Genomic DNA, 21,757 nt, shown 5'->3' with positions numbered 1-21,757 from the left:
ACAAAGCAAGCATACATCTAAACAATTTTAGGAATGGAATGCTACAAATAAAGTTGAAGAACACTATAAACAATGTTGTCAATAAATATGAAAACTTGAGGAGGAGGATAATTTTCTAGAGAAAAATATGAGTTACTTAGTAATTGACTTAGCAAAATAGAAAACGTGAAGAGACCAGTTACATTAAAACCTCTTCTCTTCTGCAGAGAATACCAGATGGTTTTATTGGTGAATTTTACCAAATCTTTAAGAAATGAGCTTTGTCTCATATGCAGTGTTCCAGAGATTGAGAAGAGGTTATAAAAGATGTGAAGCTGCCCATCTTTATAAGGGCAGCACAAGAGAAGAGAGTAGGTGAAAGTCCTAAATAAAATGTTGACCAAAAAAATCCCTACAGGGTATAAAAAAGGGGAAGTATGCCATGAAATAGGAATTATCTCAGAGATGTGTGGGTGATTTAACTTTAGAATATTTATTATTTTAATTTATCACATTCACAGATTGAAAGAAAAAATTGTAGAGTATATCTAGAAAAAGCATTTGATGAAATTACATGTTACATTCTTAGAAATATAGAAATAAAAAGGAACTTTAACCTGTTATAGGGTACTGACTAAAAATCTACAGACCTGCACTATCCAATGTGGTTGCCCACATTTGGCTCTAATGAATTAATCCATTCATTCATTAAAATGTGTAATTCACTTCTGCGGTTGCACTAGCCACACTTCAAGTGCTGGCTCCTGGCTACCGTGTTACTGCAGCTATAGAACATTTCCATCATTGCAGAAAGTTCCACTGGCCAGTGCTGCTACATACACATCATTCTTAAACATTAGAACTAGTACCTTTAAAGTCAAGAAGAAGAAATGTAACGCTTTAATGTGATTCTTGAATTGCTGGCCAGTGCAGCAAGACGGGAAAAATAAATAGGACTGGGCTGAAAGGAACAGGTGCCATTTTCAGACAGAATAATTGTTCAAATGGACAATAACAGAGTGTACAAGATATTAGAACCAGTAAGAGTTCTGGAAGGTTGGTTGATAACAAGATCAACACACAGCATCAGTAGTGCTCACACACCTGCAATAACCAACTTGAAAATAAGAAAAACAGTGTCATTCATAAAAGCAGCTATCTAGGAGTAAATTGAACAGAGGGTATTAAAGACTTTCACAGGAGAAACATCCAACCACTTACTCAGGGACGTAAGACACTTGAGTAAGGAGATGCGGAGACTCAGTCAGTGACCTAAAGGTGTCAGTTCCCCCTAAATGCAGTTCAATTTCATAAAACTCCACATAGCAATAGAACTTGGCGAGCTAATTCTAACGTTTATGAGACAGACAAGCAACTTTAAAGAAAAATAAGTGTGTTGGTGTCAGGGGGTATTTTCCTTAGCATATATGTATTTAAAAATAAGCTATATTAATTAAAACAATATGAAATTGGCAGAAGAATAGACAAATTGATCTATGGACCGTAGCACAGAAACACAGGACCGCGTCCGTGTCCTTCAGAGACGGCTGTATTCATGAGCAAGGAAGGGATGTGCACTTGAACAAGTGGTTTGGGGACAGTTGGGCATCCCTATAGGAAACAATGAAACCAGGTCGCTACCTCACCCCATACACAAAACAACTTCAAGTGGATGAATGACCTCAATTTGAAAAGAGGAAGTGAAAAAATTGGGAATGGGGTGTGGAATTAAAAAACGTAGTATCGGGGAGGCATAAATCAAAAAAGACATTTATTCAATTATGTAAGCATTTTTAGAAACCCGTTCGAATGACAGCCTACAGCTAAGAGATGATATATGCGATGTACATAAGCCAGTGATTACACCTAGAGTAAACGAAGAATTCCTCTACAGTAAGGAAATGTCAGGGCAGCAGAAAATAGACGTTGTGGACAGGCGGTGTCCAGGGACGCTTATGGCCAGTGAACACCTGGCAGCTGCACAGCCTCCCCAGTCGTCAGGGTGATATAGCACAAAATAAAACCACAGCGAGAGTCTCCCATGTCAGACCCCGCGTCTAATGAGTCTGTTCATTTGGAGTGTGGGTGAGTGTTAGGGCTGAACCATGCCCCCCTGGATTTACATGTTGAATTCCTAACTCTCCCAGCATCTTGGCCTGTGACTGTGTTTGGCGATGGAGCCTTTGAAGAGCTGATGCAGTTAAATGAGGCCGTTGGGGTGGGCCGTATTCTGCTATGACTGGTGTCCTTACAAGAAGAGGAGATTTGGACACAGACACCAGAGGTGTGCACACAGGGGAAAGGCCGTGCAAGGAGGCAGTGCGAGGGTGGCCGTCTGCAAACCAAGGAGAGAGGCCTGGAACAGCTCCTTCCCTTATGACCCCCGGAGGAAACCCGCCCCGCCAGCACCCTGCTGTGGGACGTGCAGCCTCCAGAGGTGTGAGATAGTAGATGTCTGCTGTTGGAGTCGCCCAGGCTGCGCTGTCTGTTACAGCGCCAAGGACACTAACACAGCGAGTGTGGGAGTCGGCACGCTCTCGGGGCCGGTAGGAGTGCACGTGAGTCCCACAGCTGGGGAGGACAGCCTGACAGTATCCTTGGACAGGTTCCAAGTGTGCAGAGCCCTGACCCAGCCACCCCACTCAGGTAGATGACATCTCGGCGCGGCTCCCACCTGGATCCATGAAGACTCAGACCAGAGCGTGTTTGTAGTATCAGGTTGTTGGGAACAGCCCAAGTGGCCATCAGTAGGGGATGGAGAAATCCTGTGCTCACACAGTGAGGAAGTATACAGGTGGCAGGGGGTATGCACGTTTGTTCTATGAGCAGTGTAGACAGCTCTCTGAAAGGAGCGAGATGTTGGGTGAATAGAGCAAGTTGCAAAAGCATCAGCAGAGTGGTGTTAGCCATGTGGTTTAAGAAACAGAACAGTACACTCTTCCCTGTACGTGTACCTTTAGTAAGAGCATGACGTGCCCAGCAGTCAAGGGTACAGTGACATCTCTGTAACAGGGAGCCGGAAACGCAGAGCTACTGCTGGTGCTGATTGCTGCCTTGTGTCACGGTGCAGGTATCAGTGGTCCAGGGCTGGCCGGGGGCTCTGCTGTCCTCAGCACATGGCTTCCACTTCTGCGTCCCGCAGGGCTGCCTAGATCCTGCCATTGCAGCCAGGGGGAAGGGAGCAAGCAAGGGGCTTGCCTCCCAGGACATGAGGCACATCACCTCTGCTCGGGAGCCACCACCTGGGCTACTCAGTAGCCTCACCCAGCTGCCCGAGAGTCAGGACCAAGGCCTTTGGCCAGGAAACACACTCAGCTAACATGGGGGAGACCAGTGTTGGGGACAGCTGTCAGTCTCGTGGAAGGAGACCCCCTTGAGATCCTGGTTCCTTTGGAGGGAAAGAAGGGAGGGTGGTGGAGAGAGCACGCAGTGGGTTTCTGTGGTTCTTGTCACCTTATTTCTTTAAAAAGATCTGAAGTTAGTGCCGAGAACATTTGTTAATTCTTGTTGGCGGATATGTGGGGTTTTGTGGCATTATTCTTTGTAATTTTTCTGTATGCCTCACACTTCCCTATTTCAGAAAACAAACTAGGATGCTGTTTCTCTAGGATTAGGTACGAAGTTGGCTGTTTCTGCTCTCTTATTTGAGCCGACACAATCAGAGGGATAGACAGAACACAAGGCGTGGAGCAAGTCTCCTTCCCATGGAAATAGTGGGTTTTTGCCTATCAAGGGGATTATATTTGATACTGGCAGTGTGTTTAAAATACCCTTTGCTTCCTTTTTGTTACTGCTGAGTCTGCTACGATTGCAGGGTGTTTACGGAGTAACATCCCAGGGTAGTGATGAATCATTGTTGGGGGTTTTTAGTGTATTATGCAATAAACCTCATCCTTGGCTGTCTATAATCGGACCCTCGGGCCTTCCTCTCAGAACCAACTTGGATAAAAAACAAGTAGCGTTGGTTGTTTCATCTAGCTCAGTTTCTGTATGCAAATGATTCTTTTTATGCTTTTAATGCTGTTTGCACAAATAGTATCAGTTTGCACATATCTTAGAATACAAAAAAAAAAAAAAGGAACACCCAAATGGCTATAGGTGTTCACAGTCCTGGGAGATGTGCCTCTGAAGAGGCAGGGCATCCCCCCCGGGGGAGGTGGGTTCTCTGCAGAGCCCTGAGCCTGCTCCTAGGAGGATGCAAGGAGGCAGGCCCCTCCTTCCAAACTGAAAGCCAGTGGCCCTGCGTGCAGCCTGTTGAGTTGTTCCTGTAAGGAGGAAACATCAGAGTGGGTGCCCTGTGCTTCCTAGAGAGAGTCGTCCCCATGCTGTGGACAGCGAACTCTAGACTCACCCCCTCCCCCGAGTCCAGTTGTAAGGAACAGAAACGTCTCGAAATAGGAGTTATGAAGGCCCTGAGAAGTAAGAGAGTAAGACCTTGAGACTCCCACCCCAACTAAGTTCCGTGGATGTATTTTTGTTTATTTGAAGAAGGATCCAAATAAGGCCTTGTTTGCAGTTGGTTGATAATATCCCTTAGGTCTTGTAGGTTTTTTTAACTTTTGAAAAGTTACTTTTTAAATTTTATATGCTGTAACATTCAGTAGGCTGGTTTTCGTCCACAGCACTGAGATGCCCGTCACCCCCTCCACCAGGCTCAGAACACTGGACAGTTGCCCCTGTCCAGCTCCCTCTTGCCGCCCCTCGGCCTTCACCCCACTCTCCGCTGATCTGCCCTCCGCCCTTCAGCTCTACCCTTTCCAGAAAGCCACATCAGGGCATGACCTCCCTACTCTGGGGGCCACGGCATGCGCCTGTGTGCCTGTGCACGTGCACGTGTGTGGATGCTTCGGTCCCGTTGCCCAGCAGCACTCCTGGTGCGGATGGACCAGTTTCTGTGTCTTTTTTTGAGGGCCTCTAGGGTATTTCCAGTTGGGGCGACTATGAACACAGCTGCTATGAAGATTCCTGTCCTGGTTCCCGTGTGGACATAGCCTCCATTTCCTGGGGGGAATCCCCAGGAGCCAGATTACTGGGTGGAGAGCTGCACGTTTGACCCCGTTTGGCGTTCCCACCAGCAGGTGCAGAGCTCAGGCGCTCTGCCGCCTTGCCAGTGCTGGGTGTTAGGCGTAGGATTTTGTTTCAGCCGTTGTAATGAGTGTGTGCTGGTATCTCGTTGTGGTTTTGATTTGCATTTCCCCAATCACTGATCATGTGAGCCTCTGTCCACGTGCCTGTTCACTGCCCACAAGTCTTCTTTGGTAAGGTGTCTGTTCAAATCTTTTGCCCATTTTTATTGGGTTGTTTCTTTTCTTTTTTTTTTTTTTTCCATAATTTTATTTATTTATTTATTTTTTCCCCCCAAAGCCCCAGTAGATAGTTGTACGTCATAGCTGCACATCCTTCTAGTTGCTGTATGTGGGACGCGGCCTCAGCATGGCCGGAGAAGCGGTGCGTCGGTGCGCGCTCGGGGTCCGAAGCCAGGCCGCCAGCAGCGGAGCGCGTGCACTTAACTGCTAAGCCACGGGGCTGGCCCGGGTTGTTTATTTTCATTTTGTTGAGTTTTAAGAGCTCTTTATATATCTGGATAAAATCCTTTTTCAAATATGTGATTTGCAAATATTCCCCCCCCACTAAGCTTGGTTTTTCATTCTCTCAACAGTGTTTTTCACAGATCAAAGTTTTAAATTTTGATGAAGTCTGATTTATCAAACTTTCTTTTTCTGTCCTGTTAATCTGTGTGCCTTTCCTTTTGTCACCACAACACTGTCATGATGACTGCAGGTTCATAGCGAGTCTGATGGCAGGTATTGAGAGGCCCCAACTGACTTCATTCTCCTTTGTCAATGTTATTTTGATTATTCTGGTTCCTTTGCCTTTCCTTATCAATTTAAAAATCAACTTATTGATATCCACAAAAACGTCTTGCTGGGATTGCATTGGAATTGCATTAAACCTGTAGATCTAGTTTGGGGAGAATTAATATCGGTGAGCGTGTCCGATATTATGGCGTGTTCCTGCATTTACAGTTGTCCCCCTCATCTGCAGGGGGTACGTTCCAAGACCCCCAGTGGATGCCTGAAGCTACAGACAGTACAGAACTCTGTGTATACTATGTTGTTCCGTATACATACAGACCTGTGATGAAGTTTAATTTATAGATTAGGAACAGTAAGTAACAACAATAACTAATGATAAAATAGAACAGTTACAACAATACCGTAATAAAAGTCACTGTAGATCTTAGCAAGGTCAACGTAGATTTTTTTTCTTTCCTTATTAAGTCAAGAACTTTCACCTTTTCACTTAAAGGAAGCACTTTATGGCTTCTCTTTGGCATATGGGAATTGCCAGCATCTGTACTCTTGCGCTTTAGGGTGATTGTTAAGTAAAATAAGGGTTCCTGGAGCACAAGCACTGCAATACCGCGACCGTTGATCTGACAACCTAGACGGCTCCTAAGTGACTCCCGGACGGGGAGCCTATACAGCGTGGACGTGCTGGACAAAGGGATGAGTCACGTCCCAAGCAGGACAGAGCAGGAAGGCGGGAGATTTTATCACACTACTCAGAACGGCACGCAATTTAAAAGTTATGAATTGCTTATTTTTGGAATTTTCCATTTAATATTTTCAGACCACGGGTGACCATGGGTAACTGAAACCGAGGAAAGTGAAACCGTGGATAAGGGGGGATGCTGTATTTGGGTCTTCTTGACTCCTTGCCTCAGCAGTTGGAAGTTTTCAGCACGCAGATCCTGCATTTGTTTTGTTAGATTTGTCTCTTTATTGTTTAGATTTATTTCATTTTGGAGCTTTAAAAACTGACTTCCAGTTGTCCATTGCTAGTGTGTAGAAATGCGATTGCTTTTGTATGTTGAACCTGTATCGTGTGGCCTTGCTAAGCTCATTTGTTCTTGGAGCTTGTTTGTACATTTCTGCATTCCTTGGGATTTTCTGTATAAACGATCATATCTGCAAATAAGAAGAGCTTTATCTTTTCCTTTCCAATCCTTCCCCCTTTTATTTCCTTTTCTTGCCTTATTGCACGGGGCGGGCCTTCAGCGCTGCGCTGGCTGGCAGTGGTGAGAGGGTGCGGCTTTGCCTTGTTCCCGATCTCAGGGGGACAGTACAAGTCTCTCATGTCCATTGTTAGCTGTGGGCCTTTTGGACGTGCTCTTTGTCAGGCTGAGGAAGTTCCCTTCTATTCCTAGTTCATTGAGAGTTTTTAATCACAAATGGATATTGAATTTTGTCAAAAGTTTTTTTGAATCAGTTGACATTTTGTGTTTTTTCTTATTTAGCCTGTTGATGTGGTGAATTACATTGATTTTCAAATGTTGAACCAGCCTTGCATTCCTGGAACAAACCTCACTTGGTCATGGTGTGTTATTCGTTATTCCTTTTATATATGGCTGAATTCAATTTGCTAATGTTTTGTTGAAGATTTTTGCATCTGTTTTCATAAAGGGATGTTGATCTGGTATTGGTATCAGAGTAATTGCTAACCTCATAAAATGAGTTGACAAGTATTCCTTCCTCTCTAGTTTTCTGGAATATATCCTGTAGAATTGGTGTTATTTCTTCCTTTAATATCTGGTTAAATTCACTTGGAGTTTTCTGTTTCAGAAAGTCTTTAACTATTAATTCAGTTTCTTTAATAGATTACGCTATTCACGTGGTCTGTTCATCCTGGTGAGTTTGGGCAGTTTGTGGCTGTCAAGGAATTGGTGCATTCTATCTAAGTGTTCAGATTTGCGTGCCTGCAGCTGTTTGCCATGTTCCCTAACCACAGTTGTCGTGTCTGTGAGGCCTGTAGTGGTGTTCTCTTTTATTCCTGCTGTTGCTCGTTGTTGTCTTCTCTTTGTTTTTTTCTTTGGCTAGAGGTTTTATCAATTTTATTGATCTTCCCAAAGAATCAAGTTGTGGTTTTATTTTCTCTATTTGCAGTTTCATTGTTTCTGCTTTAATCCTCGTTATTTCCTTCCTTCTGCTCACTTTGGGTTTAATTTGCTCTTCTTTTCCTAGTGTCTTAAGGTGAAGCTTCCGTTGTTTGTTTGAGACCTTTCTTCTTTCTAGTATAAGCATTTAATGCTGAAATTCCTCTCAGCACTGCTTTCACTGCGTCCCACAGATCTTGATTTGTTGTATTTCACTTTTGTTCTACACAAAATCTCTCTGGTTTCCTTTGAGACTCCTCTCTGGCCTGTAGGTTTAGGAGCGTGCGTTTAGTTTCCCAAGTGCTTGATGTTCTCTAGCTCTCTCTCTATTGCTGATTTCTAGTTAACTCCATCTGGGTCAGAGAACATACTTTATTTGATTCAGTTCTTTTAAACGTGTTAAGCGATGTTTTCTGCCCACCGTGCAGTCTCTCCTGGTGAGTATGAACCCCTTTGACGCATCTCCTTTCCCCTTGCAGTTCTTTCTCTCGGTGATGCAGAGCCCTGCAGCGTCCGTCCGCGCAGCTCGATGGGTGGAGCGGGCTAGGCCGGGCGCTTCGAGGGCAGCCCTTCGTGCTCGGTGTCCCTGCTGGGCCACACTCGCAGGTGTCAGGGCCTGTAAGGGGCACACTCTGTTTGCCTCCAACCTGGGGCTGCCCCTGCTGGCAGATCAGGGTGCATCACTGCCTGGGGGCCCCTGAGTCTGTCTGCTGGTCCTCTGGGCTCAGTGGAGTGCAGGCGGCGTCACCATCATCCCCAGGCGGCCCCTGAGGGCCTGACAGGCTGCCATGAGGCCCGGTATGGGGTGGGTGCTTTGTGCCGGGTCTTAGTGTGTAACGGTGACTGAGTGACAACATGGAGAGGTCAGCGCCACCAAAAAAAAAAGCTTAATGTTATTCACAGTCCCCTAGAAACAACAGGCTCAGCACGCCATGCAGGGCCCTGGGGGAGCACCCTGTGCGTCAGGAGGCAGAGGGAGTGAGGGGAAGGCCCAGGCCAGAGCCTTTATTGGGGTTTCCACAGGAAAGGCACGGTGTGGCGGGGTAAATGGCTTACGATTGCCCAGTTGACTAATCCCGGTGGACCTTGGAGCCCCGGGGCTGTCCCTAGTTGTCTGCCCCCTCGCCCTGGGTGTTTAGGGTAGGGGTATTGGCTTGGTGTTGAGGGTTGGATAAGGAGGTGGTTCCGAGTATGGGCCCTGCATCCAGGGGAGATGGAAACAACTTTGGCCCTTAGTTTGGCCCTATAATTAATGGAGGCCAAATAGACAAATATAGAGTCTAAGGAAACATAGAATAGGGGGGTCTTCGTTTCATGCCCAGGACAAGGGTGGGGTCTACATTATAAGCCCAGGACAGCGGTGGGGTCTCTGTTCCGTGTGTGGTTGACAGGTGCTCAGGGAGCCCATGAGACTGCCCAATGCCATGCAGTTGATTACGCCCAGGCCTTGTGTGCACACCTGAGCCCACCTGCCTCCCCCGTGCTCCTGCTGCCTGGCTGGAGACATGTGCAGTGGAAGGGCCCGGGTCTGTCTTCTGGCCCACCATGCTCCGTTCAAAGGCACAGAGACAGAGGAGTGAAGAGTCACTTTGATGCTGGCAGACAGGCCACGCTCTGTGGCCTGCCTATGTCTGGCGTCTGTCCTACTGCTTCGGGTTCAGATGCGTACTTTGGGGACCAAGTGACAACTCAGGTGGGCATGGAAAGTCTGGATTTCCCAAATGGGACTCCAACACAGGTATTGGGGACATGGCCTGGGCACGTGACCTGTCCTGGCAGCAGGGACATTTTAGCATGGATAGTCACGTGCTCACCCTCATGTAGCTGTGTCACTGCCCCTGTGAACAAGCAGACTGGCATCTGAGTGGGGAAATGGGCCCAGGCTTCAAGGAGCCATGGAGAGGTCTCCAGTCTATGGAACCTTGCCCGTAGGTCCTGGGGCTGCATCCCTGCCCCACCCCCCGCTGGCTCCTCGGTCCTGGGTGCCTTCGTGTTGTTGTTCTGGGACCCACCCTGGGTGGCTGCTGCCTTCCGAAAGATGAGCGGGGACAGCAGTCATGCATGCCGGGTCTGCAGTGCAGACACTGCAGCTACAGCAGAGTAGGAGCTTCAGGTCCCACCCACTCCGTTCCCCAGGGACAGCAGTGGGCACAGTGCAGGTGTCCTCCAGGCCTTCCCTAGGCAGGGCTGGCATGCATCACCACGACTTTGTATGGCTCAGAACAGAATGGTGGAGGTGAAGTTGGCAGTGTGAAGGTTCAAGGAGGCGGGGGGTGGGGGGGTGGGTTAGGGCAGAGTGGAAGGTCCTAGGGGCCATGTGGTCGGGGCCTGTGAAGTGGGCGAGGCCTGCAGGGTCCGGGAAGACCTGTGCTCTCACATCTGGGAGTGAGTTCCCAGGGCGCTGGCACCCTGGTCCCTGGGGGCTTCTGTGGTCTACAGTCTCCGATTTCCTATCTGTCCCTTCTCCTGCCTGTCCACAACCCCACACTGAGACACCTTCACTCGGGGTGTGGAGGAGACCTGCCCTCAGGAACCCTCTGGAGAGGGACGCCTAACTGGACGGCCTGGGGTGCTGAGGCACCCACTTGTGGCAGGGACCCCAAGGGTGGCTCCCAGCCTGGTTGGGTGTAGGCAAGGGGTCCTGGGAGATGTGATGGCCAGTCTCTAGGAGTAACGGTGGTGCAGGAGGTCAGGGGCTGAGGGCGTGTGGTCCAGTGCAGGCCAGCTGGGGCTGCAGTGGGGTGGGGCCTTTTGGGGGGCGAGGAGGCGTGGAGGGGTGATCACTGCTGAGCTGGCTCTGTGCGCTTTGCAGGTTGTGCAGCCTGACCTTGAAGAAGCTGGTAGTCTTCAAGGAGCTGGAGAAGGAGCTCATCTCGGTGGTGATTGCCGTCAAGATGCAGGTGAGGGTTCTCCCTCTGCGCCTGTCCTGGAGCTGCGCAGGATGCCCATGCTGCCCAGGAGATGAGAGTGGGCACACCCCACCACAGCTGGACCCTCACCTGTGCAGGCGGCCAGGGCCCGATTCCATCTTGGAGCCGGGGGAGCCTCTGCCTGGGCGGTTGGCCTGGAAGACGGTTGTGATGCTCTGGCAGTTGGAACCCTCCTGGGGCGCAGTCCTGTCCCTGTGAGGGGCCAGCAGCCCAGCATTCCGGAACATGGAGGAAAGCGAGTGTGCTGAGCTCACTGCAGATGGGCCTTCCCAGAGCAGAGGCGCGGGCAGAACCCCCTGTGCTCAGGTCATGCTCGCCCGTCCCCGGCCAGCCGCTTTACCTCTCACTCCCACACTGTAATACTCCACGGCCCTCGGGCAGCACAGGCTCCTCTATTTGGTCTTTCTGCCACCTTTGAACAAAAACAGTGTTTCAGGAGCACCCTCCCCCCCTCTGCCGCCACCGCTGCCTTGCCCTCTCCTTGGGGGAGAGCAGCCCTGGCCCTCAGCACTGCCTTCACCCAGCAGCCAGGGGGGAGGGGCCCCTGTCTGCTGACGAGGGGCTCCGCCAACCGTGTGGGCTGCCTTGGCCTTTTCAGGGCCGCCAGGTTCTAGGTCGGCTCCCAGGACTTGAGGTGGCCCTCAGCCTTTGGCTGCCCACATGGTGCCCCCTGCGGCCCTTTGCAGCTGTCCCCCTGCAGGTGTGGGCCCATGTGTAAGGTCCACCTCTGCAGGCCCCTCTATCTCCCAGCACCTATGCTCACAGGCGGCTGTGTGTGCCAGCTCCTCAAAGTGTGGGAACATCCTTGGTGTGGCCCTGCAGCTGAGCCACAGTAGATACAGGTGCCTGTCCCATTAGGACCCCTAGACCATCAGCCCCACAGGGCGGAGGTCCTGCTGCACTCTCAGTCCCAGGTTGCTGGAGCCCATGTTCGCAGCCCTGCAAGGGTGCTCAGGACCCAGCCCATGGCTCCTGATGCAGGGTCACCAGGGCTTCTTGGCTGGACCTCCAGAAGCAGCTGTGGACCCTGGGACCAGTGTGAGTCAGGCTGTCAAGCCAGGCTCTCCTCCGAACTGAGAGTTCCGATTTGAGTTCGAGGAGGAGCATCTACATTTTTCTGGTCAATATCCCACCAGCCAAAAAATGTTATATTTTTAGATAAAGATCTGAAATCCTTTTCCTCACCACAGATGCTGTTATAAGTTCTCAGCAACAAAGCAAGCCGTGCCCGGCTGCATGCCAGGCCACAGGAATGTACCCCACACGAGAATCAGCTCCCCCAGGTGCGGGCACCATAGGCTGTGCTCTGGCCTCCTGGCTGGGAGTGGTCAGTGTCTACCAGGACTTCGGAACACAGTGGAGTTGACTCATCCCTGGCCTCTGAATCTGGCGCTGTTGACCTCTGACACGACTGACCCACACCACACACTGGCCCTGTTCCTTGACCCCTTTCCCCCAGCTGCCCACCTCCGGGGTCCTGCCCCTGGCCCCCTCATTACCGAGAACTCAGCCTCCAGGTTCAGGGTCCCAGGACCCTTGGAGCCATCCCACCTCTCCAGCTGACCTGAGTGAACCCCGTTGACTGGCTGCCTGCTCCCTGCACCCCCGGCCTCCCCTGCAGGCTCCTTGCTTGCTTCTCTGCGGGCATCCTCTCGTGCCTGGAGCACCTGCTCTCTGCCCACTCTGCACCTGCATCCCGGGGGCTGGGCAGGGCTGGAGGAAACGGCCTTCTCCGAGACGTCCCTTTCAGACCTGCTCCTGTCTCCTCAGCCCGCACCCGAGTTGAGGCCGTTGTGTGCTAATTCCCAGTGGAAGCAAACGTGGTAGTCTCCCTCACTGACCCGCGTCTACACACATGTGCTCACTGCCCTCCCGATCTGTGCGTGGACCCTCCCTTCTCCTGGCACAGGCTGGTCAGTTCAGGTCCTCTGAGAAACAGACACTAAAGTGGGATCAGATGTGCAAGAGATTTGGGGGATATGCCTGTGAGGGCCAAAGGGAGACAGCTGGAAGAGCCGAGAAAGCCCCCTGCAGAGCGGAGGGCAGTCAGGAGGGCAGGGGGAGGGGGACGCCTCCACAGTCCTGCTGCGCTCCATCGCTATGTCGGGCTGGGAGCAGCCTGGGCGTGAGGCCTCAGCGCCACAATGTGGCCTGGAGGGCAGCAGCCAGGCTGCTATCAACCAGGCTCCTGCAGCAGGACGTCCAAGCGGAGACTCGTGGCGTGGCCACGTGGGCCAGCCCCGCACCTGAGCCCAGGACCCCTCCCCAGTGCTTGCATCAGCTCATGCGCCTTTGTCCTGGACCCACACCCTACTCCTGCTCTCACCGTTTCTCCTCACGCCTTATCTTGGTCAAACGCCTCAGGAGTTTCCCCCCAACCCCAGAAGCCACCTGGTCGCCCCTGTTCTTGTCTCTGGCTCTGTGAATCTGACCCCTCATGGTGCCCTGTAGACGTGGGGTCACAAACATGTCCTTCTGGGCCTGGCTTCCTGCACTTAGCACACAGTCTCCAAGGGTCGTCCACATTGGGACAGCTGTTTTAAAACAATACTGTGGTGACCGTCTTTCATCCATTTGAATTCTGTTGGCAGGTTTGAGATTGGGGCCTGTGTGTTTTATACAGACGATGAGTTATATCCACTTTTCATGGCCATTGCATGACTGACTCTTCCTGCCGACCTGAAGGCTGGTTATAACTCACTTTGTTCAGTGTGTCCACATGTTTTGGACCTGTCCGTAGACTTCTACCATCCCTGCCCAAGCCATGGTGCCGCTGTGTCTTAGCCCCTGACTGTCGTACCACATTTGCGCTCTGCGGGGGCAGCCACCCTCACTGCTCTGCTTTTCAGAAACACCTGGCGTCTCGCACACCTGTTCCTCCAGGTGGCCAGTCACCTGCCCCCTGTGCGTGTCTTGATCTTCTCTCTCATTTCTTAGGACAGATGTCTAGAGGACTTGGTGGCTCAAAGGACATGGGCGTTTTCAAGGCTCTTGATAAATCTCTGCCATGCCCCCGGGAATCATATGAGCTGTGCTCCCGCCCCCCACCCTGTGGCACTTCATCCCGAGTGTAAAGAGAGCAGACGGGACAGTGACTTGGGCTGGCTTCATTTTAAGATGCCTTCTGAATCAGATGTCCTGTTCTGTCCCAGGGCTCCAAACGGATCCTGCGGTCCCATGAGATTGTGCTGCCCCCCAGTGGACAAGTGGAGACCGACCTGGCGCTGACGTTCTCTCTGCAGGTGGGCCTGGCCCCTGGGGCTGGGAACCCACCCTGGTCAGTGTCACCAGCCCCCACATCACCACAGATGAGCCTCTTGTCAGGATTTCCTCTTCAATAGTAGAGAGCGTGCTTTGGTTTATCAGGTTGACTGTTTCATCCCATTTCCATGACAGAGAGGGTGTAGTGAGGGCAGAAACTCAAGTCACCAAGTTAAGGTTGTTTCATTCTGCTGTTTAGAAAAGATGGAAGGAGTGTGTGGAAACTTGGCACTGGAGGCTCAGGCCCCTCTGAAGTGTTTGGGGTGTGCTGGCTAGAACGTGGGCTCCGTTTAGACCCCAGTAGAAACAGAACTCTCCCTGGACTCTGTCCCGACCCTGATCTGTTGGGGAGCCCAGATCAGTCCCAAACTGACCCTAAGGGCAGCTCGTCCTACCTTCCTTCCTGTTTGTGTCACTATTGAAGATCCATGTGTGTAAATCAGCACACGTACTTCTTCTGGCCTAACACACTTGCTTTAAACATTAATACTCTAGTTACTATCCATCCATTTCAAACCCACTGAAACTCCTCTTCTCTCATTGTAAGTGTATAAGACACTTTTCTCATTGTGTGTGTAAGACCCCGACCCTGCCTGGCTCAAGGGATGGGGAGGTGGTTGTAAAGCCCGTGCTGTACCATGCACGGGCCACCTGGAGCAGCGCACAGCTGCCCCCGGGTGTCTCGGGAGTCATAGCGCCACTTATGGGAGGCACGCCCTCTGCACTGCCACCTGTGGGGAGCCTGTGCTGGGTGGTCAGGCACCACTGATCACCCAGATGAGCTGCTGGGCCATTCTTGGACGTCCACAGATGGGTGGGCCCCTCCCAAAGGCCCTGGCGAACCGTGTATGTCCTCCAGCAGTGGCTTTTCACGTAGACTGAGGTGTGAGGTGACCCAGCAGGAGTGAGCCTCCGGGGGTTGGCGATGGTGACCCCCATGACCTCGGGCACGCACGAGACCTCGAGGGTGTCGGGTGGACGTGGCTGCCTGTGTGGACCGCAGCCGTGACCCGCCCTTCTCCCGCAGTACCCGCACTTCTTGAAGAGGGAAGGCAACAAGCTTCAGATCATGCTGCAGCGGAGAAAGCGGTACAAAAACCGCACGATCCTGGGCTACAAGACGCTGGCGGCGGGCTCCATCAACATGGCCGAGGTGAGGCTGCCCCACGGCCACTTCTCGTACCACGGCCAGAGGGCCTGCAAGGCCGGCTTTGCCGTGACCTCCGCCCTTTAGCTGAGGGTAGATTTTGGCCTTGGGTGGGTCTGTTCTGTGCCCTCCTGGGAAGTGTCCCTGCCATGCCCCTACCCCCACTGGTCCTCCTGTGATGCCCGTGTGTTGCTCAGTTGGCACTGACCCTGGCCAGCAAGACAGGGCTGCAGTCAGCACAGGGGACTACCAGGGGCAGGCGGCACATGTGCTCATGTGGGTCAGAGGGTGGCGTGAAGTTGAGGAAGTTCCCTGTTGAGGGAACAGACAAGTGCGTCAGAACGGGACCAACCAACCGACACCTGGTCCTGGAGGGCCTGGCATCCTGGGAGTGGTTGGTGTGGGGGGCACAGGAGGAGACGGCCCACGGGCTGAGGCCCCAAGTCTCACGGGGCCTCTGGGAGCTGCAGGGTGAGCCCTGGGGGAGAGGCAGCCCAGGGCCCGAGTGTCTCTTGTGCTTCGCACCTTTATGTAAACATCACTGGGCTGTGCTCAGGGGTGTCTAGGCAACCGCTGGGCGTCAGGGGTGCTCAGGAACGTGGAGCTGTTCCCCAGCCGGGGCAGGGCGGGGCAGGGGTCATGGGCTGGTTGGCTCTACCCCCTCCACATGGGGAGCCAGTGCTGCCCCGCTGAGCCTCTTGTCCCTCCTTGTCTGGCCCAGACCTCCGTGTGGGGCTCGGACAGTGGTGGTGCCTGCCCCGGCCCTCCCCCAGCATCTGCTCGAGTCTGCAGGCCGCCTGTGTCTTCTCAGACCCTGCTGCCTACCCACCCGCCCATCCAGGACAAATACAGGTGCTACTCAGCACTTGGCCCCTCGCAGCTGCCCGCACCCAGGGAGACGCGGAGCAGGAGGGGTGCAGAGAGCCAAGTGGGGCGGGGGCTGCACTTCTCTGTGCTGCTACTGGGCCTCAGCTGAGCCTCCCAGCCCTCAGACTGCAGGAGCGGTGCGGGCAGACTGGGCCTGGGCTCCTCCTCTGGCCCAGAGCCTCTGGTCATCCTGGCCCCCGGCCTCCAGGCTGGGTTACTGGGCTCAGAGGAGGCTCAAAGATGCTGCCTTGTCCTTCTGCTTGAGCAGAGGGCTCTGATTTGTGCAACGATGCTGTACCCTACTCTATTTCTCACTAGTGACGCAAGCAGTGTCCCACAGCACACTGCCAGCCCGCCCCAGACCGGCGTGGGCCGTCTGTGAGAGGCCCGGCTTCTCTCCTGTTGTCCTGTGTGAAGGAGGGAGCAGAGCAGGTTTTCCTTAGGTCTCCGGCGTTGGTTTTAAGAGCAGCCCCACCCGCCCACGCCCGGAGCCCCGCTGCCCAAGCTGAATCCTCACACGCGCCCTGCAAGCCGAGCCTGAGCCCGGCTCCTTGCAAAGCAGCTCGTCCGGTGGCGCCTGAGTGGCGTGCACTCTGCTTCCTTGTATGGGACACCTCCCTGAGGTGGTTTCTGAGCTGCGCTGAGTGTGTTCACCCAGCTCTGTGACGTGGAGACTCGGCAGTCAGTGTCTCCTCGGGGGGGTGATGGGGGTGTGCTGGGAGATGTGGCCTCGGACCGTGCCTGACAGTGCCTGTGCTCCCGTGTGTGCTTGTGTCTGTCTCCATGCACACACATGCACATGCAGCTGTAGGGAGTGGGTCTGAGTGTTGGCGTAACCTTTATTTTCTTACTGAAGAGTTTGCACCCCAAATCAGGCCCCAAAAATTAAAAAAAAAATCTTGTCCATAAAATCCCAGCATCTGGATTGGATCAAATGACCCCAAAAGGCAGTTTCTAAAATGCAAAGGCTGCAGTCTTTGTGTGTTCTCAGAGTTGTCATTACAACTCTCATGTCGAGGAGAATTGTTGGACATCTGGGGTTGGTGTGGGGTGCCAGGCCATCACCGGGCAGGGGCGTGTGGGGACACATGGGGGCACTCTGCCACTCTCCCTGGTTCGTTTGAAATCTCTTACAACCAGAACGGCCCCAGAGGCTCACCATCCTGGTGGGGGTCGGCTCCACAGCATGAGACCCCCAGCCTGCACTGGTGGGTGGTCCTGCTTGGTTCCTGACAGACACTGGTGCCTAGAATCATATCCCATGGGTCAGTGGCCATTTCTGGGAGCCATTGGCTGGCACACAGCTGTGACTTCACTATTTGCTGCTGTTGTAGTCCTCCACTGGGCAGGCAGGCTGCAGACACTGCTCTCTCACAACCTTCAGTCTCTAATAGCTGAGCCTGGCACTGACCTCCCCAGCTCGGCCCAGTCTGCTCCCTCCTGGCCTGTCCACCTGCTCCCCTATCTTCTTGTGACCCATCCACCCGCTCCCATGTCCTCCGGTCCGTCCACCTGCTCCCGTGTCCTCCTCTAGTGGGCTGTCCACCTGCTCCCGTGTCCTCCTCTAGTGGTCCGTCTACCCGCTCCCGTGTCCTCCTCTCGTGACCCATCCACCCACTCCCATGTCGTCCTCTAGTGGTCTGTCTACCCGCTCCTGTGTCCTCCTCTCTTGACCCACCCACCCGCTCCCTTGTCCTTCTCTAGTGGTCCGTCTACCCGCTCCCATGTCCGCCTTTTGTGACCCATCCACCCGCTCCCGTGTCCTCCTCTAATGGTCCGTCCACCTGCTCCTGTATCCTCTCATGAGCCATCCACCCACTCCCGTGTCCTCCTCTAGTGGTCTGTCCACCCGCTCCCGTGTCCTCCTCTAGTGGTCCCTCCACCGGCTCCTGTGTCCTCCTCTCGTGACCCATCCACCCGCTCCCGTGTCCTCCTCTAGTGGGCTGTCCACCTACTCCCATGTCCTCCTCTAGTGGGCTGTCCACCCCCTCCCATGTCCTCCTCTCATGACCCATCCACCCGCTCCCGTGTCCTCCTCTAGCGGGCTGTCCACCTGCTTCTGTGTCCTCCTCTCATGACCCATCCACCCGCTCCCGTGTCCTCCTCTAGCGGGCTGTCCACCTGCTTCTGTGTCCTCCTCTAGTGGCCCATCCACTGGCTCCTGTGTCTTCCTCTCATGACCCATCTACCCTCTCCCATGTTCTCCTCTAGCGGCTCATCAACCAGCTCCCATGTCCTCTCATGACCCATCCACCCACTCCCGTGTCCTCCTCTAGTGGGCTGTACGCTGGCTCCTGTGTCCTCCTTCCCTCTTCCTGCCTTGCGGCCTTGTTTTCTGTCCACGGTGTGCTCCTGCTCCCGTGGTTGCTCTGCTGAGGTGCCGGCCCCTCCTGTCACCACTGAGAAGAAAGTCCATCAGATAACCCAGCACATGCACTGGATGGTGGAGCTGCCAGGGGCTGGTCCCTGCTCTGTGGTACTTTCTAGAACCGTGTCCTGCCCCCAGGTGATGCAGCACCCTTCTGAGGGTGGCCAAGTGCTAAGCCTCTGCAGCAACATCAAGGAGACCCCGGTCAAGGTGGCTGAGATCTGGATCTTCTCCTTGTCCAGCCAGCCCATCGACCATGAGGATGGCGCCATGCAGGCTGGCCCCAAGGCCAAGTCCACAGGTGAGTGCAGCCGCAGGAGCACCCACTGCCTTGCATCCTTGCCACAGAGACAACGCCTCCTGGCCACCGTCCCGTCGGGTGTGAGAAGTCGAGGAGGGGAGGCAGGGCTCTGCGGGCCGCTCTCTTGGCTCCAGCCTCACAGCAGAGTTGCGCGTACTGTGCAGGACCCTGGGCTGCGGAGTGTCCCCGCCCTGCCCTCGGCGGCTGTGACAACGTCAGTGACCACTGAGTACGTCATGGGGTTGATGGCAGAGCCCGCCAGGGTCTAGGCACAGGGCCTGGCACAGCTGTCACCACCATCACAGTTGGGGTCACTGACCCCCCTGAGGTGAGGGAGGACAGGCAGGGGACTCCAGTGCAGCTAAGATCCGTGATGAGCAGGAAGGGCCGCGTGGACCACTGTGGGGGTGGGGCACGTGATGGTAGAGAAGTGCGGCCCTTCCACCCTCCCCTATTGTCCACCTGCCGGGGCTCCCCAGTGTCCTTACTTGCTGCCCGCGGGGCCATCTCCTCGCGATCCCCACGCGTCTAGGGGCCTGTCTTTCGATTGCCAGCCCATTGCTGGGATGCGGGTCAGAATCTCGTGGTGCTCTCCCTTCCATTTGCTCGTCCCACAGATAACTACTCCGAGGAGGAGTACGAGAGCTTCTCCTCGGAACAGGAGGCCAGCGACGATGCCGTGCAAGGGCAGGTAACCTGGGGCTGAGTGTGACGGGGCCACCCAAGCCACATGGGGACCGTGGGGCCTGCAAGGAGACGCCGGCTTCAGGGCTCCCAGCGCCCTGTGCCCAGCTCCCGCCAAGACGCCCCAGCAGCTGTGCAGCCCCCTGCAGACAGGCCCAGGACCCTTCAGAGCCACCATCACGAGGGTGGCAGGGGCAGGAGAGGCTGGGAGCCGGGCCGCCGTGTGCGGCGCCTCGTTCTTCCATCCCGGGGGCCCTGGAGTGCATCAGTAGACACTCTGGGGCACCGGGGAGGCCGCTCCCTCTGTCAGCTCCTGGGAGACTGGCCTCCGCCGAGCCGCCTGGGCGGCTGCCTGTCCTCGTGAAAAGGCCCAGCCAGCAGGCGCGTGGTGGGCACTGGGGGTCCCAGGGGCCCCGTGCAGGCTGGCCCCGGCCGTAGGCCCCATGTGTGTCCTTGCAGGACCTGGATGAGGATGACTTCGATGTGGGGAAGCCCAAGAAGCAGCGGCGCTCGCTAGTAAGAACGACGTCCATGACCAGGGTCGGTGGAGACTGGTTTTACTAATGCTGGGGAGGGTGGAGGGCGGGGCCGGGTGGCGGGCACGTGGCTGCGGTGTCAGCCCAAGCCTTGGGGGCGTAGGCCGGTTGAGCCCTCAGGAGGGCGGGGTTGGGAAGCAAGGGGATCACAGTGGGCACACGTGCCATCTGCTGCGGTCCAGCTCTGTGGGCTTCTCCTGAGGTCCAGTCTCTTCCCCTAGATACAGTGTGAAGGTGGGCAGACCCCGTGCCGCGGTCTTGTCCTGGGAGGGAGGGCTGTGAGGCGCCCGGCCATTGTCAGTTATGGGGCATCCCTGGGCTCACCCCGGGCTGGTGGCCACAGGCCCAGAGGGCAGCAGACAAGACAGGGTGGCTGCCTTCCTGCCCAGGTCACTCTACAGGCAGAGCCAGGGGGCTGTTCCCTTCCTGCTTGTGCCCAGACCTGCCCTGTGTGAGGCCAGTCCCCCACGTCTAGTGGGGGGCCAGTGTCCGGCCCACCTGGGGGGTTTGGCAAGGCTGTCAGGCTTCTCTTCCAGGAGGAAGGTTTGGGGCAGAGGCCTCAGCCTGTCATAGAATGTCCACCGCTGGGCGCCTGGAGCTCCTGGGAGAGCTCACAGCTCACAGCTGCTCTCCATCTGCCGGGCCGCGGCTCCAGGCCAGGCCAGTGCCATGGGTGGCCAGGGAAGCTGTGGTGCTGTTGGGCTGTGGGGCACAAGCCCATCCCCAGAAACTGCCGCACCCTCTGGTGGGGCCAGGAGGCCAGGGCTGGTTCTGATAGATCTGGGGAAGCGCGCTTTGTGTGCTGCGACTTGGCAGCCACGCTGCCGTGGCAGCACCTGGTTGAGCCTCAGTTCTGAGGCCCGAGTGCACGGCTTCTCTGGAGGGACCATGGGCCTCCCTTTATAGGGTTGGCCCCCCTGAGGGTGGCTGAGTGGCCGCCTCGCTCAGTGGCCAGAGCTGAGCCTCTGTGGGCCCAGGCAGCACCAGGAACAGATGGAGCTCGGGCTCTCCACTGAGCCCTCGCCATCCCTCTGCCCACCCCTACCCACCCCCACGTCCTGCTGGAGTGAGGTGGTGCCTCTGAAAGGGGCCACTGAGCCCAGGAAGGGCCAGCAGCCTCATCTGCATGGAGGTTTCTGGAAGAACCATAGAGTTGGCACACGCCCTCCGTTTGATTCCCCTTCGCTGGGTCTGGGACTCTGGGCTCTTCCCTGGGTCCGTTCCTAAGGCTGCCCACAGCCGTGGCTTCAGATGCTCATGAAAATGCTTACTGTTGTTCAACGTGTGAGAGCTGCGTTTGAGTTCATAAGTGGCACAGCGTGTGGAGCCCGCCCTCCTGCCGAGGCCGCACTCGCGGGCCCGGGGCGCTGGCCTCGCTGTGTCCTCCTAAGGGAAGCAGCTCCCATGGGTGTGACTCTGCCCTGCTTGTCTTGCAGCAACAAAACTTCAAGCAAAAAGTCGTGGCGCTGCTGCGGAGGTTCAAAGTGTCAGACGAGGTGAGTGGGCCCCCCGCCCCTTCCCCTCACACCCACAGCGAAGCGTCCAGGCTGGGGGTTCTGGAGGCCAGTTCTGGGCCAGGTCCTGGCTCTACCGCTTACTGTCCACATGGCCTTCTGGGCATCGCCCTCTTTGTCCTCAAGAGCGGCTAGTGGTGGTGCCCACCCCCCAGGGACACGTTGAGGGTCGAGCAGAGGCCTCAGATAGCCATCTGTGCCAGTGAGCAGACTGGGAGGAAGGCCACATGTCAT

The 21,757-nt window shown here is 54.7% G+C and overlaps 1 protein-coding gene across 5 annotated transcripts in view; it reads left to right on the top strand.

Annotated features, from left to right (window-relative positions):
- Positions 1-21,757, top strand: part of PACS2 (phosphofurin acidic cluster sorting protein 2) — a 70,065-nt gene that overhangs the window by 25,291 nt on the left and 23,017 nt on the right. For 3 of the 5 annotated variants that reach the window (XM_004434324.3, XM_087447798.1, XM_087447799.1), the window contains exons 2-8: positions 10,728-10,815; positions 13,998-14,087; positions 15,134-15,259; positions 18,627-18,789; positions 19,407-19,480; positions 19,933-20,013; positions 21,446-21,505. In XM_004434324.3, the coding sequence (XP_004434381.1) occupies positions 10,728-10,815; positions 13,998-14,087; positions 15,134-15,259; positions 18,627-18,789; positions 19,407-19,480; positions 19,933-20,013; positions 21,446-21,505 (682 nt within the window). The remainder of the gene's footprint in view (positions 1-10,727; positions 10,816-13,997; positions 14,088-15,133; positions 15,260-18,626; positions 18,790-19,406; positions 19,481-19,932; positions 20,014-21,445; positions 21,506-21,757) is intronic. The other 2 variants (XM_087447796.1, XM_087447797.1) reach the window with 2 other exon arrangements.

Source organism: Ceratotherium simum, chromosome 24, assembly GCF_057802395.1.
Source record: "Ceratotherium simum simum isolate JZ-2026a chromosome 24, ASM5780239v1, whole genome shotgun sequence".
Lineage (NCBI taxonomy): Eukaryota > Metazoa > Chordata > Mammalia > Perissodactyla > Rhinocerotidae > Ceratotherium > Ceratotherium simum.
The sequence above is the reverse complement of the archived record's forward strand: the minus strand, read 5'-3'. Positions and strand labels throughout refer to the sequence as shown.